This window comes from Microchirus variegatus (assembly GCF_963457635.1).
Source record: "Microchirus variegatus genome assembly, chromosome: 11".
In the NCBI taxonomy this organism is placed as follows: Eukaryota; Metazoa; Chordata; class Actinopteri; order Pleuronectiformes; family Soleidae; genus Microchirus; species Microchirus variegatus.
The window spans coordinates 15,873,243-15,894,268 of NC_139812.1; the positions used below are offsets into that span (position 1 = coordinate 15,873,243).

General features: G+C 39.9%; 1 protein-coding gene across 1 annotated transcript in view; it reads left to right on the forward strand.

Annotated features, from left to right (window-relative positions):
* macrod2 (mono-ADP ribosylhydrolase 2) overlaps positions 1-21,026 on the forward strand; it is a 390,893-nt gene that overhangs the window by 99,082 nt on the left and 270,785 nt on the right. Inside the window, exon 4 of the mRNA XM_083898062.1 lies at positions 13,827-13,856. Within this exon, the coding sequence (XP_083754188.1) occupies positions 13,827-13,856 (30 nt within the window). The remainder of the gene's footprint in view (positions 1-13,826; positions 13,857-21,026) is intronic.

The following is a 21,026-nucleotide window of genomic DNA, read 5'->3' on the forward strand; positions in this document are numbered from 1 at the left end:
AGGGGGGGAAAAAAAATCAAATAAACCTGAGATCGACTGATGACATATTGTGATCTGCCAGTGAGCACACACACACACACAGTTTGCTCTAATGCACAACCTGAATGACAGGCACACAAAACAGTGGTAAAGACACCAACAGGGATGGCAACAACTTAATGGATTCTTTTTGACAGCGCACTGATGTAACTGGGTTTTCCCAGTGCTCCAGATGAACAAGAAGGCAGGCAGGCAGGCAGACGGACAGAGTTTAACAATTTAAAACTGTAAAAAAAAAAACACAGTAAAAGAATGTGGAAGTGGAAGTAAATGTTGATGTAGTGGCAGACCTCCACAAATAAATCGGATAAAATCAAGATATGAGAAAGTAATCTTCTACCTGTCATTTTTTACTGCCTTCTAATCTTTAAATCAAATGTACACTTTGATTTTATGCAGAATTCTTTAATGCACTGTCCACACACCTATAGTGTGAGGCCGATGGTCGATTGATATTGTTTTGCACAAGGATCTATGTCTTCAGGAAATGTCCAGTACAGATAAGTAATACTGATTTCATGCGTCATGCGGTGGCGCTTTTCCCCATCTGTTAAGCTAAGTGCAAGGAAAAGGAATTATGAAGTGAGGTGAGTTAAATTAATCTTCAAGGGGTGTCTCCCCGTGTGTCATTTTTAATATTCAGCTTTACAGTCAGCCATAGAGTTTTCCTCAGTCTCTGTGACTCGAGGATGTTTCTATCTGCATGTGTAAAAGCAATGCAAATAGTCTCTGGAAGTGACGGCCACCTCGCAATTGTACTAGCGTGATCTAGGGCTCGGTTGGTGTTTTGGAGCCGTCTCCATTCGCTGCCCCTCCTCCTATTGTAAAGTTTCTTACACAGGAACATTAAAATTGACAGTCATGTGTTAAACTGACCTGGTGTGGCTGGACGACCCACTGTGTGTGTTTTTTTCACCCATATTGTGTAGTTGGTGCTATTTTAGAATGACAACAATGCAGTCTGTCATCCTGTCGTCTGCTTGTGCAGGCATCCTCAATTAAAATGTCCTGGTTGAAAAGCGAGTGGCTCTCACGGGGGTTTCTACAAACCAACAGGAAATCCTGAAGCCACAGCGCCGCTAGTTCATTTATTTTCATATCATTTCGTCGCCGCATAACTGGCAAAACAATCTTGTGTATTTGTTAGGTAAAAGCTCCTCACTCCGACTGGAAGATGGCCCTGTTGGTTATGTGTTGGGGTTCAGGGAAGACTTTATAAGCTTGGAGGTGAGCCAACGGCCATCACTGCAAAGTTCAGGAAGAGGACAGCGGTATTATTTTGAGAGATATTACCATCGACGGTCTATTCTGCTACTTAAAGATCCCTTAGATGCCTATTTTATTTTCTCAGCCTGCAACACATTTAGTCAATTATTTAGTTTGATGAGGTTGATAATGTCTGCCATTCTCCTCTGAGAATGTGAGAGGGCCACTTGCCAATACAAAAAATGTGATTTATGTGCTGAACTGAAATGCAAAATGTATATAAAAAGGCTGTGGTAGGTTTACATGGTTTATTCATTGAAAATACTGTGCATTTTTGTACATTTCTTGAGTACATTACTGTATGGATGATTTAATTCCAGCTGTTAACATGTTACACATGATGTTCTCTGGTTAGCCATCATGAAACATTGACTATTCCAAGGTTGATGGTGATGTTTGGAAGCAAAGAGCAAACAGTGTCTGACCAGTGAGGACTGTAAACTTGATTTGAGGAGACTGATGGACCTAATCATTTCAGTTGACATAAACTGGGCGATTCTTTGAACAGAACATCAAGGTTCTTGATGTTTTGCTCTTTTGTTCTTCATCTTGGCAAACCAATACTTTATTTAAGCTTACATTTACTTGGAGACGCTGCCAAAAGGAAAACACACTCACCTGTCTGATTGTGCAGTGCCCGTAGGAAGTATGTATTCCTATAGTGGGAGCTGAAGAAGATGTTTCAGTTATGGTAATGCATGATAAGGAACGTAAAGGCCAACACAAGACAAACACTGTGCAACCTCATTAGGCACAACCCAAATGTTTTTGGCGTGGCTGACATTCACAACATCTAGCTACGCTAATGCTAATCGAAAATGAAAACATTTTCGTTGTGCCTAATGAGGTTGAACAGTGTTTGCATTATGTTAGCCCTACGCTAATGCTGATCGTAGCCTCACTAGCTTACCTTTGGAAACGGGTTCGCCCAGTTAGCCACAAAGTAGTAGCATGCAAATGCAAAATAAGAGTGGGCACCTCGTTTCAGTATGACACCATGTTCTGCATTGAACCATGTGAAAATGTCTCACCCATCGTGAGGACAGCCTCTTCACTCCCATCTCCCTGATCCAGACAGCGCAGCTGCTGCTGATGAGCCGCTGCCTGCCTGGTATAGCGTGATCAATCTGTGAAAGTGCAGCGTGATAAATCAGTGAAAATTAAAATTCCTCCCAAAAATCAGAAAATCAAGGATGCACACCATGCTCAACCAATATCTAAAGTCTTAGGGCAATCTGACTAACGGTCAGCAAGATATGCCTGTCACAGACAGACACAATTTGCTTTATAGATAGATGTTTTCATGTTTCATTTTTGTGTTTCAAGGTTGCAGATACAAGTGAGCAATGCATTTATCCGTTTGGATTGTGTGTGTGTGTGTGTGTGTGTGAAATATATTGTTTGGCACAGTGAACAGCATGGGATCCAAAGAAACCCAAGACAGTGCTTCACTATACCTGTTGGAGACCTTGAGATTTCTTTGTGTCCTTTCATGTAACACAGTGTAATATTGGTGTGCACAAAATTTGATTTGGTCGCTTGCTTTTTGTGATTGAGTGATGACGGGGCTCGAGTAACAGCTCCAACTTACATTCAAGAATTAGTTTTGTAGAATCAAACGCTGTTGCCGTTTTCAAGCCTGGAAGAAATAGGCAGAGTTTATTATTTGGCATTTTATGGACAAACCCTGAAACGTGCAATAAGTAGTACTAAAGCTCTGGACATTCTGAAACACTTAAGGCCAGGTTACAGAATCCCTCACACTGATGATATCACTTAAGCAGACCGCCCTTCCTTCCTTAAAGAAAGTGGTTACATTTCAAAGGCTTCCTCATGTGTATTGAGTGCATTTACACCTGATACTTACAGATGTCCACTTGTGGTTAGATTTTCTGTGACAGACGTCAATTCTAAGTATAATTTTTCATTTAGGGGCACCAGCACAAATTTAGCCTTTTTGTCATTTACCATACACATTCATACTTGTATACATTATTCGTCCCCTCCCCAACTCTTCTTATTCTTTAATTGGAATTCTCATCTTTATCTTCTACAACTCATTGAGTCTGAGCGTCTCTCACTGGCATCTTGTGTTGCTGTTCTTGGAGAAGAAAAAAAAAACACTTTCTAAAGCTACACTGCAACATCTTGAACTATGTATGCAGCATCATACACCAAAACACTTGCTGTCTTATATTGAATCTCCTGTTATTCAGAATGAAATACAAGTGATGGAATGAATACATGTCAAGAGGAATGTATAAATTCCTATATTTGTATATTTTCAAATAGTTCTATCAGCAACAACACCATTATTTCAGCATTCGAGGGTGAAAACAATATGTGAAACACTGAAAATTGACTGAATAGTTGCAGCCCTGGCTTTTACACTGTTTACACGGTTTGATTTTGAATGAATTATAACTTACTACCATGTTTATTTATTTCACTGGTATATTTATTTAGCCGATATAAATTTAGGTGAAATCAATTCTGAAGAATTAAGAAGTCATCTCTCACCCAAGAGAGGCTGTCGTCTCTTTGTAAGCGCTTTCACCGTGTGCTTCAGTAAACTGAAATGGTTTCATTTAGACTCGACTTCATTTTGCAGCAGTTTCCACAAGTGTGTGTGTGTGTGTGTGTGTATTTCTACTCAAGAAATGGCTAATAATTCTGCTGTTGCTGTAAGCTGTAAATCCGTATTACATCCAGCTCTCCATCACTGTATAATGTAGTTCTGTCAGTTATATACTGAAGAGTCATTGTTTTTCTTTGCTGAGTCGCTGGTTTTCTCACATATTGTGGCCAATACCAATGCCATGTTCTTTAGAAAGAAAGAAGGTTTATTTCCTTGAATTAAGCCACAACCTTTTGATTGGTAAGGAGGACAGGACAGGTCAGCCGCATTATAGTATTAGTTATATAGTGCTCATCCTCTGGGCTTATAATGAAGATTTGCATTGTCCAGTTGCTGTTGCAACTAAAGGAAGAGGAGTCTGTAACCTCTTACTGAGTCATATCATGCCAGGATTGTTGAACAATCAAAAAGGCAATTTTTCTTTTAATTTTTAGTGTGGCTTAGATTTGGTTACATTTCCATTTAAAAATGATAATTGTGACAATTAAAATTTCATTTTTATAAAACATTTTTATGTAAATGTTACTGCTAAAAAAAAGAAGGAAAAATGCACCATTGGCTCCTGAAAATGTTCAAATGATCAAATATGGGCCTTGTTAAAAAAAAAGTTATTTGATTTACACAAATAATGTACCGGTTGTCTTTTTCACCGTCTTCTTCCATGTGTCAGCTTCTTATTTTATTTCCGGGTCAAAGCCCGGAGCATGAGCAGAAAGCTGAAGCCAATTTAGGTCCAATTTAATTTGACTCCCCAACCACATTGTCTGAGTGTGTTAATCTTACTTTTACGAAATTCTATTTCATATCATTTCAGACTAACATGGCATGTAAATGTATGTGACATAAACGTATACATCTGAAGCCATTACTCACTTCACACTTCACTTTAACACTTACAGCACTGTGATCAAATAGATGCTGGGAAAGGCTTCTCTTAAGTGCTGGGTAAATGCATTTTGCTAAGTTAAAAAGACAATGCACTCATTCACTGTTCTGCACTTGAGCTCTATGGACTCCAATTTCTGAGTTTATATACCTTATCATGTCTGTCAAGGGCAATGCCCTTAGTTCCAGACTTCTATTTTAGTGAAGAGCAAGCAGTGATATGTAAAAGGAAGTCGATTTAAAAATCACACTTCAGTTGCTGAGGATCTGCAATTTAATGCTGTCCTGGGTCTCCCGTCCCAGCCATGGTATTTAGGATAAAGTGAGGTGAACTGTCTGGCTGCATGGCCAATGCCTAGCTGGGGGTAGTGGACTGTGAAGGTCCCTGAGGAGCCATGCAGGTCTTTACCATACCAACAGGCCTGATCACCAGCAAGGAAAGGGCTACATTAGAGCAGGCTGATAAAGTCAGAAATGAGACTGGATGAATCCATAATATGTAGCTGCTGGTCCAAATCCCACCATTGCTCCGCAGTGACATGTGCCCAGTCAGGCTTGTGGAAAACCTGTTTTTATTTCACTCAGAAAATGGCAGCGCATCAGAGCTGGCACACATGCACAGAGTTGGGGAATATCGGTTTAAAATATCTTGCTGTGATGTATAAAACATGGAACATAGATTTTACTTTAAAGTGTTTAAATTATAGACTTCTACTCTCCCGTCGTGGCTGAAATATAATACAACAAATGAATAAGTGAATGTGGTGTTTTTCTAAGATTGTGTTCGCAGTTTCTCATAAACCGTATATATATATATATTTTTCTCAGCGTTTGTGACAACCACAGTGCATTTGTGATTAAAATAATCGGAACAGATTTCAACAAACTTAAATGAATTAACCCTTTTCCCTTCAGTATACCTTCATAAAACTTGCTTTTTCTTTAACGTGGAAAAGAATGAAGCAACACATTGGGGTTAGAAAGTTTCTTCCTCTTTCTAACTTTGGTGGCATTGACTTTCCCCTGGTGTCAACTTGAAAGGAAATACAAAGTTGCACTTTGCAGAGCCCACCTACAGCTTTATTTTCTTGTAATTTCTCCCAAGCCCTCTTCTTAGGATTGGGGGTTGAGCAGATGCAGGTAGATGTATATTTATGAGGAGGATGTGTATTTCAGGGAGAAGCGGTGTTGTGAAAGGTGACCTTGTTAGATAAAGGGAGGGCTCGGAAGCCAAATGATGAAAGAGAATGGGATCATCCTGGGCTCATTAATGTGGATTTGAAGGTCAGGTAATTATAACAATAGACGTGTGGGCTGGCTTTGGCATCTGGTATTGTTGCTTTGTTATGAAGGTGACAAGCCTGTGCTGAAAAGGGATTAATCACTGTGACTCCAGCCTGTTGTCACATTGAGACGTTCAGATATTATTACACTACTCCTGTAGTTCTTAAGAACTTGCAAAAACAAGCCATCAACAGTACATGGCATGCACTGATAAAGAAAGGAACCGGGTCAGTCTCCTGATAGTGAAATTAAAATGAAACCAAAACAGACTTTATTTTGTTATTGCAATTATTTTAAAGATCCCATATTATGCTAAATCAAATTTTTATCATTTAAATCCTTATATTTTCTCTTGGGGTCCTATCAGTCAGCAAAGTGTGAAAAAGGATGACTCACTCATGTTTTTGTGGCCCTCCTCAGTCTAAGAACAGGAGATAAAATCTGCAATGTTTTGTCCATAAAACACGCGAGAGCGCTGGCGAGAGCAACAGAATCCGAAAACTGGACGTCCGCGAAAAGTTCTATTCTTGACTCCACAGTGCAGCACAGAGTTCCACACAAACTTCCAGCCTCAGAGGATTTATCTGTCCAGTGGATACATGTTATATATGATGGCAATATTCCTGCTAGAGCCTGCAAATGATCACTTTTCCAAATGCTAAATGCTGTTAGCTCCCAGTAACCTCCGTGAACAGGGAACCCGGGTCCTCTTGCTGCAAAGGCAAGAGTGCTAACCACTGCTCAAATCGTGAGCCCGTGGTTTGTACGGTAACACATAAAACCAATGTATCCAGCAGCAAAAGCAACCAGTAATCCCACCAGCATCAACTGCATCTTTAAGTCAGATGAGCCTTTAATAGCCTTATGTGAAAATACATCTGAAAGTACAACCCATCATGTAACTTAATGGAGATTTTGTTTGTGCTGGAAGCTGACAGAGTATCGATACACATGAGTAATGAGGCCTGCTTTATGTTACCAGCACCAAATCAATTTAGCATAACAACACAATAAATGGGGGAAGAAACATTATGCAACAATGTCTTTCAGAAAGTTTACAAAGCAAGAAAACCTCATAAATTGCTGTTAGCTGTGGAGGTAGGGCTTTTAGTTTATTCTGAAGCCAATTTAATTTGCCACCTTCTGATGTCAAACATAGTGCAACTTCATTTATTATTACAACTGCATGACATTTTCCCTAACAATGAAGAACTTTAATAAGCAATTTGTTTCACTGAAACATTTGATGTATCAATATTAACATATTGCAGCCTGTTGCTTCAGCCATAGCTGCATCATTTAGACACTCATGCATTTAATTCCACATAAAACGTTAGCACAGCTGTAGGTATTTTTTGGTGTGTGAATGTGCTGTTGGGATCCTGCCACCTCTTTCACAAGTTTGTCTGGCTTCCTGGGGGACTGCTAGAAGCTATAAAGAACAAAAATGCCAACCAGTATTATCAGGCAGGGCAGCATGTGTGGTGTAGCATGCATTATTAATGCGCTACAAATAAGAAATACCACTACTGCCTCTCTTCATTCGTCCCACAACTAGTGGCTCGTTTAAGTTTTATTTCTGTTTGTGTGAATTTCTGCAGCTACTAAAAGGTAAAAAAACGAAAAAAGGGGGTTCCATCGTTAGAGTTGCCTCAGTTTAATACAGAGTTCCACTTACATGAGATCAGTTGCTGTAGAAATCACATCATAGACTGAGTATGTCCAGTTATGTTGAGTTGTGGTTAGTGTGCATGTGCATGTACATCCGTGTGTGTACCGCGGTGCCGATGCTTGTTAGGAAGGCTGGTGAAGTGGAAAAGTCCGTGTGCAAAGCAGCACATTATTCCACTCAAAAAGAATTTGCCACATTCTTTCACTTCACTGACTCTTTGAATGTCGACATTCAGAGCTGACGTGTTAGACATGAAGAAGAACATCTAATGGCCATCTAAGTCTCAACCAAGTCTGCAAATGAGCATCCTTTTGTTTCTCTTCATAATATTCAGGCCTTCCGTTTGAATTCCATTGTGCAGTAGATGCTAATTTGTTCCTGTCAAATAAACTGTGAATGTGAGATGTAATTAAAGCAGGGGGAATAGAAGAGACGCTTTGACAAACAAATAACGGTTCTATTGACTTAGTTTGTGCTATTATTTTGGTACAGTTTAAATAAGTTAGTCATATTTACTCATATCATAATTCTAAAATATAAACCCCTGCATTGTTGCCAAATAACACCATCTTTATTAGTTACAAAGTGCCCTGAGGCGTTCTTAGTTTCTGTACGCCACATTTGATGCCAGGGTCACAGTGGAGTACACAGTCTGCTAAAGGAGAAGGTGAACATTTATGTAAAGAGTTCAGTGAAGGTGGCAGGGACCAGAATGTGGGCAAGAGGATCTGTTTACTGCCTTAAGGTTTTGCGGTTCTGCACGGGCACTTTTCATTTAACTGCATGATCTAGGACTCTGCTGACGACACCAAACAGGACACCCGTACCCACGCCACGCCTCACTACCTTCTGCATACACAGGCCAGTGCTCAAGACCACTTTTATGACTGCCCTGCAAATATACGATTACACTGGGGCAAGATGGTGACTTCTCCATTCTTATTGCGGTGGGTTTGTGTCTGGTTTTTCAACATGGTGTCAGAATTCGTACACCGCAGCTGTCACGCTCCCTTTCTTCATCAGTTTCATCTGTTTTCTGGGTGTGAAAATACACTGTAGTGGTCCCACTGCATTGTGATTTGTGGAAGGATAAATGCGATTGCAGCGGGGGTTAAGAGTTCAAAGGGCAGACAGGAAGTGGGTGTTCCCGCAGTGACAGTGCAGGCATGTGTTTGATGGGCCCGCCTAATGTCGTGGACCAACAGTTCCTAATGACCTGCCATCCCCAAGCCGTCTGGGGTGCCCTTCCACTGAGATTTATGGCCCATGTTGTGGTTACCAGTGGGACGACTCACAGCAGCACTCCTGACAAACTAAAAGTTATGGCCTACTCCTTTGGCTTTCCTTTTTCTTTGTATTACGGCTCATTGCAAAACTTCAAGTCAAGGTAGTCGTGATTCATTGTTTGCTTGAATTATTTGTCAGATTTTTAAATAATTGACATTGCTACCTTATTATTTAACTTATCTGCATATTACTACTTTGTATTTATGTATGATTACACATCTCTCTTGATCGCTCTTGTTAAAAAGCTGCTTTCATTCAAAAATGTCGTTTGTCCTAAGTGATAGAGTCCATTGAGCTGTTTTAGATGTGGACTGGAGGTTTTTTATTTCTGTCCCCGAATAAAAATTGATTCCTGGAATTGTCTAGGGGTCACACACCGAGAGACATTGGAGAGAGGATGGTTAAGTCCAAAAGCCATTAAACACACATTTAGGGACAACTACATGTAGGCGCTCAGGAAAAAAAAAACAGATAATGATCTTCTGGTTATACTAATTGTTGGCTCTCCCACCGTTTCCCTGAAGGCAGAAATGTGTTGATCCACCACAAGATAGTCAAACTGAGCCCAGGGCAGGCACAAACAGCAAGGAGAGCTAGTTTATAATTAATACACATTATAAAATATGCATCATTCAGGATAATTGAAACACTTTTCAAGCAAGTCCTATTGAATAAGCTCTAAACCTTTGGTACCAATGGTTTAGTGCTGCTGTGGCTTCAGGTTTGCAGTTCCAGCAGCCGTTTATTTGTCTTTGTATAAAAAAGACGGATTGCTGAAGTCAGTGACCATTTTTGGATTTTAATGTCTCGCTTCATAAGGATCACTGTGGACTGAGCACATAGACTTGTAGGTTACAGATATGCATAGGCAGCTGTGCCTAAAGACAAACGACCAAAACATGTGTCATGACATTCTGATCTTTACAGAGGATGCAGGCAGAGGGGAAATGAACAGCCATAAAGCAGCTTTTTTTTCTTCTTTTTTTTTTTTTTTTGCCTCTCCCCGCTTCCATATTTGTCAAACCCGCTGCAGAGATGAGATGACTGTCGAATGCTCTTCATCTCCCTGTGGGCAATTGTCGTGAACACACCAAGTCACATGTGGTTTGAAAGCATCTAATAACTCAACCTCCCGACTCCTCACGACCACCACTAGCTCCACCTTACTCGTACACATACACAGTTGTCAGACTGATTAGCAACCACATCTCCAATCTCTGATTAGGTGTGAAGTAAATGAAGCGCCCCCCTCAGGTATACATTTCCATAATGTCAGGTAATTAAACCCCAGTGTTTTAATAGCTCAGGAATAGAAAGACTCCCCAGGAGGCTTGACAATGATGATAGACTTTACTGAAAAATAGCATATCATTAGCTTGTGTTGAACTGGCACAGAAACTGTAACATCAATTTTACTGGTAATACATGAACGGGATTAACACATTCACGAAAACTGCTGAGCATTTTTCACAGCGTCTACCTTCAAGTATCAATATATTGGTCCAAGTAAAGCAATAAAACTTTATTTACATTGATCATTAACTCTGTTCACAAAAGGCTTTTCTGGAAATGCTGCACATTTGAGTCGTGTGCGCTTGTTGTTGATGGCTGACATATTCCAGAGCTAAAGAAAAGCTCGAGAGCACGCGTGTCACAGAAAAACCTGGAGAAGAGCTATTGTAAACATGACAGTGCGTTGTCAGTACACCCGTGCCACTTTTCTTTTTTTTTTTTATGTGTGTATGTTATGCTCGTACTGTACACACACACAAATGCAAACACAATGCACAACAAAAGCCCTTTGATAAAACATTCTGCTGTGGGAAAGCTTTCTTTTGTCTCGTCTCGGTGATTCTACAAAGAGGACAATGCAAAGGCAAACCCCACCACCCCACAACACACAAACACACACATACACACACATAATCAGGGGAATAATTATGACAATGATAATCGCCACAGGACTGAGGTGCGAATGGAGAACTCCTCCCCCCACGATCCACATGTTCACGATCTGTTGCTTTCGCAAAAGAATGTTTTTTTTGAAAAGTAATAAACTTTTAAACGGGGCATTGTTCACTGCCAAGGCTGCAAAATGGTACTGAAAATCATTAAATGACATGTTGCGCAGTATAATTCTTCCAGTGCCCTCTGTATGAACTTCACTTCAAACACATAGCCTATTTTCAGTAACACCCAAATTAACAGATGTACTTTAAATCCCCTCTCATTTCTCCACTTTCGTGAAGCGGATATCTCTAACTGACACTTAAAGCAAAGTGAAAATAGTTTCATCTTTAATGATGTCCTCTCCCCTCGGAATAGCCTTTTGATGTTACCTTCTGCTAAACCTGTACGCTGCTAGTGACAAGCGAGTGCTTCTGAACTGAATCATCCTGAAAGCTGACATCAGAATAACACATCCAAGCCTTGAAGAAACCCCCCTCCTCTAAGATGTGCTTGCATACAATGGAAACAGTCAAAGCTAGCATATTTTGACACCTTAGGATGTCGCCACAGCGCGTCTGCATAAGGTCTTGTTTTTCCATTTATGCACTGATGATGTTATCAGATTACAGCCGCCCTGCCCTTGTGAGACATGCAACTCGGGGGCCGGTATTAGAATGACCTCAGGAGAATCCGCAAAATTGTGTATTGTTTCTTTTTATCGGGCCCAAGTAAAATCCCAAAACATAGACATGAGACTCAGCAGAAAGTTTTTTTTTTCATTGAATCGATGTTTCACCCACATGGAAGCAGCGTTTTGGGAGCCCTGAAGCAGAGTCTTTGGAAATGGGTCCCAGAGTGGGGACATCTCACCCTTGTGTTTTCATGGGAAAACGATGATGTCGTAGTCCCTCCTTTGTCTTACGGCGGCATTTAGGGTCGCTATCTTCGTCGTCGACACCAAGCGTGCTGTGTTTGGAGACTGTTTGATCTTCCTTCCTTTCCCCTGGCTTGGTTCACTGTGTCTCTGTTTATGTGACTGTATACATTTTAATGTTTACTTGTTCCGATAAAGCTTTATTTGTGCTCAACGTCTTCTTCTTTGTTTTTGGGATGAAGACGTATCCCGAAAACGATGTCGTGTTTACTGAGAACTTTTTCAAATTGACAAAGATCATTTACATTTCTTTACATTTCGATGTAGATAAGGCCTAGTTTGTATCTTTTTAAAGCACACAATTATTCTGGAATCACAACCGTTTGCTTCCCCTTTACCTGACCGTCGATCGTCTCTGTGACTACCCTTTTGCTGCCATTTCTGGAACATCTGTGGCCTCCTCTCTGTGTTTGTATCTTTTTATATAAGATGTGTAAATGGGGTCCAAGTCACTTGTGAGACAGAAGCCTTTCAGCTGCACTGTGGCTTCCTTTTCATTCAGGCAGCACACATAATAACTAATGCGACCATTCAAACTGGCTGCGTGGGCTGCCACGTGGCTCTTTATTTTTTGCCTATTTGTCACACAAGCCGCGTGCGCCTCAAAAATAAAATATGCAGTGAAAATGATCTTTCTTTACAGTTTCAGCATCTATATCTGTCATATATGTCACAACCACAGCACGCCTTGTTCCTGTTTCAAAGTAAAAGCACTCTAGTGTGTCCTGATTCCTTTAAAAAAAAAAAAAAGAAAACATTAATTAATTTTTACTGTGAAATATGTGCAGTAACAACAGATGTGCAGCTTTATGCTGAAGAGACCTAGCATATTGTTGAGAACAGATGAGTATTTAAAGGTGTATTTCAGGATTTTCAAAGCAAAGTGCATTTAAAAGAGACATGGCGAACACATCCAGTGTGAATGATGGATGTGAACACTACAGTGTGAAACCAGCTTCACTCTTTAATATCATCATCGTTGTACTGAAGAGCTCGTCTCGGCCGATGTTTATCATTGTTTATTTTGCGACATTGAAGAAAGAATCCAGAGCCCACAAAGCCATGCTAATGCCTGTATTTCCCTGTTGTGCCGCAGCAGATACAACCGTCTTTAACTACAGGCCACTGTTAAATGTTTTTAATGGACCACATCATTTATTGAGCTTAGCCTTTGTCATGTTGCCAAGGAAGAAATCTGCCAGGGAGTGTATATTTAAATTAGCTGCTGACTGGATCACACGTTTGTTGCCAACTTGCAAATTTTATATTAAAAACCTCACTGCCAGACACAATGATTATTTCTATATATGGGGTATGTGATAAAGTAATGGATGTTCTTTCCTGTTACTGGCTACTGCTGTTGCCGGCGTGTTGTTGAAATCAGCCATAAAAAAATGCAGCGTGTTTGGTTGCTACTAGACACAAATATTCAAATGTGTATTCACCGTGTAGTGATATGTAAATCTGTTACATGGCTGCATAATCATTCAAACCAATTTCAGGTTATACTTGGTGTTTTTTTTTTTAACCAACACTATCATCCTCTCTTCCTGTGCAATCTCCCTCAACGAAGATCACAAATAAGAAGAAAAAACAGCAAGACATTACGACAAGCGTGTCCATTTTCTTTTCAGTGGTGTGGAAAATACTGAATGTATTCATGAATCGTTGTGTCCTGTTTTTCGAGCACCTTTATTTCTTTGTGTGATTATAAATCACTTGTTTAATCAGGTGTTCGGTCAAATAGAAGTTACCTTACAAATACAATTTAAGTATCCACACAAAATGGCCACATAATTCTGACTCTATGGGATGATCAATTTTGCTTAAAGTTTACTCACTCTTATTTATTTTTGTTTCTCTCGTTTCAGCAAACTCCAGTCTTCTGGGAGGAGGAGGAGGTGAGTTAATGGCTTTGATATTAATTTCATCATTTCATTGTTTTTCCACCCCTGGCATTAGTGCAGAGCAATTAAAGTTGCACTCATCTGATCTGACAGAAATGGCTTATCGACTATATATTCTTCTGTGGGATTGTGGCAGATATTAATTTGTATTTTGTTTCAAGTGTCTAAATGTGGTCGAACGTGAGGCCAAAACATTAGAGCGTAGAGCAGAGCAATCTTGCCCAGTGTCACACGGAGAGATGGCCATTACTTTAGTGGCCTGCCCAAGAACATTATCATCACAGCGACGGAGGAAATCTGAGGCAGCCAACTGTGATGTAGGATTAATGGGTAGGAAACTCCCAGAATAGAATTCTGCTTCCCAAATCACACTGTTCCTTTTTTTTCCAAAACTTTGACGTTTACATTGACATGATTGAGATAATCGTTCGTCACCACGCTAATAAGATTTAGGGTGAAATGCACCTATGATATGATTAAAGTGGAATGATAATTTCTGGTCTAATGGGGGATTTGGGGGGGTATGTGACAAGAAAACAAGGTCACTGCTTCAGCTTAGTCTATTCATATGTCTGTGTTGACATTTCCTTCAATATGTCTCCACTGAAAAGGAGATTGGTATATTGATCTAATACATCTACTTTGTATATCTAATTGATTACAATATGATAAGAGACATACAGCTTTATATCTGCACCTAATAAGGAATGCCTTCATTGACATCCACAATGTGCAAAATGTATTCACAGTGCATAATCTATATATGTGTGTATATATATATGTGTGTATATATATATGTGTATATATATATACGTGTGTATATATGTGTGTATATATATATATACGTGTGTATATATGTATATATATATATACATGTGTATATATGTGTGTATATATATATATGTATGTATATATGTGTTATATATATATATGTGTATATATGTATGTATATATATATGTATGTATATGCATGTATATTCATATATGTATATATGTGTTATATATATGTGTATATATGTATGTATATATATATATATTTGTGTATATATGTGTATAAATATGTATGTCTATATGTATATATATATTTATGTGTATATGTACATACATGTATGTGTATATGTATATATGTACATACATGTATGTGTCTATGTATACATATGTATATATACATGTATGTGTATATATATGTGTATATATACATGTATGTGTATATATATGTGTATATGTATATATACATGTATGTGTATATACATGTATGTGTATATATGTATATTTAGACATATATGTATATATAGATGTAGATATAAAGATGCTAAATTGCAATGTCCATCACAGTAGATTAGAACAGACTAAATCACCCTGTGTATATATTTATATGTTATGTTGTGAACACATTGCACGACATAAAGCTGCATCAAAGCGACAACATAGTTAACTGCTCTGTGCACGTGGCACACATTAGAATGTACTCATGACGACTGAAGTCTCATTCGCGTCTAATCATGTAGACTGGAGTGGCCCTCATCCTGTCTGACGCATGTTCGGACTGCAAATTGTCCAGCCTTTGTTGCGTTGCGGCGCCGCGTCCCAATCTGAATCAGTGACATGAAGAGGCCTTCAGCAGGCAACCAAAGAACCTCTGTGATTGAGATCAGAGGTCATGAACAATCGACTTCATAAACAAGCCAGGCTCTCTAAAGTGAGCAATACTGTCCTTTTGATTGTCTGTCTTTCTCTTCCGCTACCGTCAACTCTCATTATTGGTTTGCTATGTTCAGAGAATCACAAGAAAGCAATTTGCTCTGCTATTATGTTTTCATCATTGTTATTATTACATTTTTTTGGGGCCAAATCGCCATTTTACAGTTCTTAAAATCTGTGGACACGTAGCATTGTTGATTGATTCGGGTTCATCAAATAATAACGGGGGTTAGAGCATAACGGAATGCTTTTTTTTTTTTAGCATTAAAAATATTGTTGAAATTTGCAGCAATAAACACTGAAGCATGAGCCCTTATGCTTCAATTAGTGTCAAATTTGGCAAGAAAATGTTCTGATTGATTGTGACCTGCAGCTGTCCTTTACTCTAGAGAAATAATATATGTAGCTAGTGTTGTTTTTGTTGTCCTTTTATTCATAACTGACCTCCAGCATTGCTATTCCCAGTAAGTTGCAGTCACGAGTTAGAAGGTCATTTAAATGTTAAAACTTGTAACGACCATAACTAATGTGTTTTATGTTATTATTCCCGATCTGTGATTCTTCTGCAGCTTGTTTTTGTTGTACCGCCCATGTTGAAGAATGACGGGGTAATTATAACCTGGGAGAGATTATCTAGCAGAGAGCTGGAAATGTTATTTTTTCCTTCAAACAAAGCCCTACGTTGTTTGTCTTTTATCTGCATGGGGTCAAAAGGGGTCTTATCTCCAGTGTCTTTATCACTTGAAGGTTGCTGCAAAAAAAGCTGTGAAACCACTCTCTGTTCTCACCCCAGCCCTCCTTCTACCTCTATCAGTGGTTTGGCATGTGACGACCTCCTGCCTCGGTGGCGGTGAGGATTGATTTGAAGAGGAGACACATTCTCATACAGGGTCCTTCTTATCTCCCAGCTGTCTTCTTGGGGCTTTGCGAAGGAGCCGCACCACCGCAGGGATGATCCATCATGCTGGCCTCACACACCTGAGCCATGTTTAGTTCCCATAGTTCTGGAGGTGGGCCTCCTGCCAGTGTATGAAAAATGGACACGGCCCTGCGTTTATGTACGGAAAGTTATTTCGCCACCTACACAAGCTCTCTAAACTTTATATGGCTTTGAGGACTTTTTGTTATTCTGCTACACGAGGAGAACTTTGGGGAAAATGCTTGACCTATCTTTTCTTTGTTTATTTATTGCTGTTATTATTAAATCAAATGTGACACGTGGTCACAGCAAGGCTGTCTCTTGATGGTTTTTAGGTACAGCAGCATGAATAAGGTGAGGTGAGAGAATATTGTTATGCCCCCGATGCCCCATTATATCCTTTGAAATCATGGATAGCAATTCTCTGTGGGTTGTTTCTTCAGTTTTTATGTACACAATGGGGTTAACTAAAATAGCACTGTTATCTATGTTAGACATGTTGGTCTCTCTGGGATTCATTCACACATAGAGGGAAATAACAATGATCTCTGATAATAGCACACTAAATGAGGCCTCCGTGAATAGAGGGTAATTATGAATGGTACCAAGTTGCGTGTGTGATGTGTGTCACAGCATGGCTGGATGCTGGCACAGTCCCAGAAGAAGAGACCTAATGTAAACACGATGTTGCCTATCTCTCCTTTCCCCTCATTTGTCTCTCTTTCACACACCCACTGACACACTTGCACTCACACAAACACAAGCATGCGAGTGCACACTGAGCCATGTAATGATACCGAGAAGTCCTGTGTTGCCAGAGAGAGGGAGCTCCACTTGCCTTTGATGTCTCCATCCAGGAGGGGAATTGGCTCATTAGCATTCTTACCAGAAGTGTTGCCCATTTAGCGTTGGGCTTTAACTAGACCACCCAAACAAATGTTTTTTTGTCTTGTTTTGGGACCACTTTCTCCACTCCACAGCAGAACACATGCATGGCATACATGTAACCTCGGCTACTTTAGCTGCGGGCCACTAATGCTCACTGAACTCAAGAGGCTTTGTCATTGCTCACTTAACACAGGCTGTACAGTAGCTCGGTTTGCCTCTGGCTCTCCGGTCTTACTAAATAGTTGTGCCAGTCATTGCACGTACCAACACATTCTGATATGAGCAGTTCTTTATGCTTCCTGTGATTTGTGTGCTATGCCTGGCAGTGGTGGCGGTCATATGGTTCTCTGTCCTTCTCTGCCACTTTCATCCGCTGGAAGAATACAATGTACAAGCAAGGACATTTAAGTGAAGTGTAAGAAGATTAGCCCAGTGTAAATTCATCTTACCATATAACCACCGACATAAACATAGCTGGTTCAGCAGAACTCTGCAGCAGCTGAGGGCTCTTACTGGCCCTCAGACCAGCGCAGTGCTCCACTATGTTTAACAAAAGAGAATGTATCCAGTTTTGGACATCTGGGTAATCCTTTGTCAAGATTCCTGAGTGCTTCTCTGTGCTTATCTCTATCACCATTCGTTATGCAAAGAGCTCTGTTTTCTTTTCCTGTCACCTCCAGGTGAACCATTATCCTCTGTCTGGCTCCTGCTCGAGGCTTGTTTATTGAGTAAATTGGAGGGGGCTGAGGCTTGATTTTTTTTCGTGCAGGGGGAGAGGGGTTTGTGATATAGGACAGTGTTGTGTGACAGTTTAGACTAGCCGTTCTCTCGCTCCATTGCAGCCTTTTTAGCTGTATGGAAGCACCGGCACTCCCCGTGTATGATTAATCATTCAAAGATGACATACTATTCTCATAACTCATAGACTGCGTACTATGCCTGAATGATGGTCCTCAGTTCACAGATGGTAGTTTCAGCCATTAGCATAACTTATGACCGAGAAAGTGTATTTCCCCACGGAGTAACCTAAATAATATGAAATGATAAATTGAATCCAGAGATTCCTCAGTCAGCGTGGCACCCTTGGGGTTTATTTATCTCCACTTATTTAGCGGGCAGTTAGTGACACTCTGATTTAGGTCCACCTTATATTTGTCTTATAATCTTCTGTATGTTTTTTTAAGTGTGCTTGAGACAGGGCTGATATAAATGTGTTTGGAATTGCCCTGCTGTTATGAACTATTTATGAGGTACACGCACAACATATTGTTTTTTTTCTTTCGCTCTTGTGTATGCATATTTGCCTTTAATTTTAGTAGGTTGTGTTTAGGGCAAAGCTTTGCAAATGATACTCTTCATTGTTGCTCCAAATATGGAGCAAATATCGGCTTGTCCAGAGATATTCATTTAAATAATTCAAATAAAAACCATATTGGAACTGGTGTCTTTCTCACGTAAGCAGAGAAGTCATTTTCTAAATTGCACTTACTTAGTAAAATTGTAAAGGAACTTAATGCTACACATCTCAAGTGTAATGCACTCCTAAGTGTGTTTATGCATCCAACAGTGGCATGTAAGCTTCCACTCGTGTTCCCTGGCCTTTAATACATGCATAACCCTCTAAATAGAATGCATGGTATGCAAGAACCATATTCTACAACTACTACAAGTCTACATGTTTGTATCAACAATAGTTAAAGGTCGGTTTTTAACAGTCGGGTGTTTTTATTGGCAGAAATTGAGTTTGTTAGAGGTTCTTGCACCAGTAGCCTGATCGAACCAAACGGGGCATGTGTTTCATGTTTAATATGCAAACAAAGAAAAAGGATATTCTGGGATGCAAAGTCCATTGTTTTTCCTTAAAAGGACGGGATGAGCAAAGGAGTCCTCCTTTAATAACAGTCTGTAGTCTCACCATCAGATGTCCCCAATTCTTACACACTGACTGGACCTTTAATTCTCTGTTTTACAGGGAGAATATGATCTATCGGATATTTTGCATTTTAACTGTAGGTGGTGGGGAAAAAACGACCACATTGATATGCAGATATGACTAGCGCAGTGGTGTGTCTGTGGATAGCTGAAGGGAAACATCAGTCATCTGAATGAAAAGGTATCTGTGAAATATCCCCATGCTGTCAGATCATTTCAGCCAATTATTACGGAGATGACATAATTTAGAGGACATTTCGCTGAAATGTACACGACAAGGTCATCAGCTGGACTCCAGTTTGCAGTGCCCAAGTAAAGATGATAATTACGTTTCAGTGTGAAAGTGTTTTATAATGCCATCTCTTTCGCTCTCCTGCCACCATGAAAAGTCACCATGAACATCCCCACCCCACCTCTCCAATCAGAAGTGATGGATGGACTAATTGATGCAGAATGATAGGGCCATTCATTTTAGCCTACAACAGTAGGTTCCATATTGAGGATTTGTGTTGGATCATAATGGAGAGAGAGAAGAAGGAGAGAGATGGGGGGGGACCATGAACAAAAGGAGCGAAAGGCGAGACAATGTTAGGAGTAAAATCTGTAGCTTATGAGATATAAGAGACTGCTCCAAGGGATTTATGGAGAGGTTTGTATCTGCAAACAAGAGTGAGCAGGAGGGGGCATATAGCTGCCACATGTCCTGGTATCTATCTCTTAGCCTATGAATCATTCATCTCTGTCCGTGTGTATATATCAAGCTGCTGGCCATTGCCTGCGGCAGTCATGTCATTAGCTAGTCGACTACATCACTTGATCTCTGGCACTGCAGTGTGGGTGAGAAGAAGGATCTAACTTTAAGGAGCGCGCAAATGTTTCAGCATATCCATCTGCATGGCCTATGTATGTCTGCTGTGGTGTAGCAAGCTTTTCAGGACTGACCAGTACTCCCAAGACTGAAAGAGACACTTCTCCTTTGGCATTCACAGTTTCACTCAGTTTCTTGGAGACCTGTGTGTAGTGTTTACGCCTCAGAAAGTGTATGTATTATACAAATTCTATTCTAATTTGTTGCTGGTTGCACTTTACAAATCAATCAGTTTTCACTTCACACTGCATGATAAAATAGTCATAGTGCATATTCCATTTGCTTTTGAAACATGAATTTCCATTAAAGTCCTTGTTGAAATGTTTTTTTTTCTTGTCCTTAGGCCATAAATGTATCAAAACATTATTTTCCCCTGTCTTAGCCTATAGGGATATACGGTATATCTGTCTCCCTGATGCAGCATTGCACCAAAAGTACCAATCGATTTTCAGTATGATTTTCAGGCGGATACAGAGAGAATCCTTGCATTTCACTTCTGAGGGGTCATTAAAGTAAAGACACTCACCCCTTTAAATTCTCTGTCATTGCATATTGAATCAGAGGACTGAGATCATTTTGAAATTGTACCTCTGCCAGTTGCAGCTCAAAACCTCCAGGCATTAGACAAAGCCCAAAGGCAGATGAGGCAAGGAAGTCTGAAGAACATTTTTCTTTACTGGGACATGGTTTCTGTTAGTTTTGGTATGCTAACATTTTTTAATATATATAACATGTTTTTCAGTTTTTCAGAATCATTTAGCTGAAAATAAAAAGGTGCTTTTACATTCGGGTCCTTTCCTTACCTCAGGGTTGCTGCTTTAAACGTATTGCAGCTGCTTGTTTTCTTTTGTGTCTG